Source organism: Pteropus alecto, unplaced genomic scaffold (genome assembly GCF_000325575.1).
Source record: "Pteropus alecto unplaced genomic scaffold, ASM32557v1 scaffold186, whole genome shotgun sequence".
NCBI lineage: Eukaryota > Metazoa > Chordata > Mammalia > Chiroptera > Pteropodidae > Pteropus > Pteropus alecto.
This window is the reverse complement of record NW_006439190.1, coordinates 1,577,480-1,579,713: the sequence shown is the minus strand read 5'-3', so window position 1 is coordinate 1,579,713 and position 2,234 is coordinate 1,577,480. Positions and strand designations below refer to the sequence as shown.

Here is a 2,234-nt window from a genome sequence, read left to right as displayed (position 1 = left end):
TGAGTCCATCCTAATTTAATATTGATCTAAATAAACCACTTATGCTGCCACTAAATCATATACCTCAAAGTCAAATAGGAATTATTTAAAAAGTATTACAAGGGCATAAGTAAAGCTTTCCATGGAGATGTTCATGAATACACTGTTGGTAACTAGAAACAACCTACAATGACAGATTAAGAGACTGAATAAACTGTGGTATGTGTGACAATGGAATATTACAAAACCTTAAAAATGATGTGGATTTGATGCTGAATGAAATAACAGAAAGTGTATGTGTTGACACAAGCACAGAAAAAAGTACATACACACTAAATTGTTCATTGTGATTCTTTCCAGGTGATAGACTTTTATTTTGCCCTTTTTTGCTTATCTATATTTTCTCATTTTTCTCAATGAGCATGTAGTACCTGTGAATTCAAAATAATTGGTTTGACTTTGAGACATATTACATAACGTATTCTTAGGTTTATTGTTTGAAAAATTTGTGCCTTATTCCATTTCAACTGAAATTATCTGAGGTTCGTCTTCATTTACTTCAAGTACTCTGTTGTCAAATTGTTAAAGAGAGGAAGAACAACTGTCCTGAATACAAGAGAATTAGATAAGTTTGGATTACATTACCAAGAATTGATCACTAGAAAGTAGAGTTTAGTTTTCCTTTTCTCAATCAATTTGCTTGTCTTCCATTTTCAAAGCATGCTGATCCCATTTTCGAGGAAGAACTGCTTCCAGTTACTTTATAATCTCAAAGTCCCAGCAGCTGGCTTTAAAAATACAGTAAAAGGTGCACTCATTTTACAGTCAATTTCCAATGACGTTTACCAGAATCTGGCTGTAGAAGACTGGATCCATGACCACATGACTCTAGACAACAAGCCAGTTCTGTTCTTTTGGAGAAATTCTCCCTCCGTTGTAATTGGTCGGCATCAGAACCCTTGGCAGGAGTGTAACTTGAATCTGATGAGAGAAGAAGGTGTAAAACTGGCTCGGAGAAGAAGTGGAGGAGGAACAGTCTACCATGATATGGGTAATATCAATTTGACTTTTTTCACAACCAAAAAAAAGTACGATCGGATGGAAAATCTCAAATTACTTGTGAGAGCTCTGAATGCCATCCAACCCCAGCTGGATGTGCAGCCCACCAAAAGATTTGACCTTCTTCTTGATGGACAATTTAAAATCTCAGGAACAGCTTCTAAGATTGGCCGGATGACCGCTTATCACCATTGCACTCTGTTATGTAGTACTGATAGGACCCTCTTGTCGTCTTTGCTCAAGAGCCCTTACCAAGGGATCAGGAGCAACGCCACTGCCAGCATACCTTCCTCGGTAAGAAATCTTTTGGAAAAAGATCCCACTCTGACCTGTGAAGTGCTGATAAATGCTATTGCTGTAGAGTATGCTGCTTATCATCAGACTGATAATCACATTATCCTAATAAACCCAAAAGATGAGACACAGTTCCCTGGAATAAATAGCAAAGCTAAAGAACTACAAACCTGGGAGTGGATCTATGGTAAAACTCCAAAGTTCAGTGTAAACACTTCCTTTAATGTGTCACATGGACAGTCACACCTGGAAATAAAAGTGTTCCTAGACATAAAGAATGGGAGAATTGAAATCTGTAACATTGAAGCACCTGATCATTGGCTGCCACTGGAAATACGTGACAAATTAAATTCAAGTTTTATTGGCAGTAAGTTCTGCCCGGCTGAAGTAACTATGCTAACAAATATATTACATAGAACATGTGCAGAAGACGGTGAACTACAGAGTAAATGGAATATTCTCTGTGAAAAAATTAAGGGAATAATGTGATTCCAAGTAGATTTCTTAATATTGACATTTCACTGAAAAAAAAAATTTTTTTCAATGTACATTGTATGTCTCTCAAAATAAAAAAGGCCTAGACTCTTTCAGTAACTAACTCCCATTTGAAAGCATCTCCCACCTTTCCTTGTCTGTATTTGCAATTGACTTCTACCATACTCTGTCTCTTCCTGCACTGATTTTAATAACTGGCACTGTTGCCACCTTGGGAATATATGTGCACCATAGAGGACACTCTAACCTCAGAGTTCATTCTTTCTTTTACCTCTATGGAATATAACCCAGGCTTCTCGCCACCTCTGATACCTTAAACTCTGGAATTCACCCTTTTAGTCATATTTTCTTACCCTTCCATCCTCTCCCACTAAATCAAGCCTTGACTTTTCCAAGCCCTTGACTCT

At 37.2% G+C, this 2,234-nt stretch overlaps 2 protein-coding genes across 3 annotated transcripts in view; one reads left to right on the top strand and one right to left on the bottom strand.

Moving 5' to 3' along the window:
- The window catches only part of LIPT1 (lipoyltransferase 1), a 6,582-nt gene extending 4,639 nt beyond the window's left edge, over window positions 1-1,943 (top strand). For both annotated transcript variants that reach the window (XM_015592728.2, XM_025049800.1), the window contains one exon: window positions 699-1,943. In XM_015592728.2, coding sequence (XP_015448214.1) covers window positions 700-1,821 — 1,122 coding nt within the window. In that variant the 5' untranslated portion in view covers window position 699 and the 3' untranslated portion in view covers window positions 1,822-1,943. The remainder of the gene's footprint in view (window positions 1-698) is intronic.
- The window catches only part of MITD1 (microtubule interacting and trafficking domain containing 1), a 14,873-nt gene continuing 13,476 nt past the window's right edge, over window positions 838-2,234 (bottom strand). Inside the window, exon 8 of the transcript XR_001517262.2 lies at window positions 838-960. The gene's annotated coding sequence lies outside the window, so the exon portion shown is untranslated. The remainder of the gene's footprint in view (window positions 961-2,234) is intronic.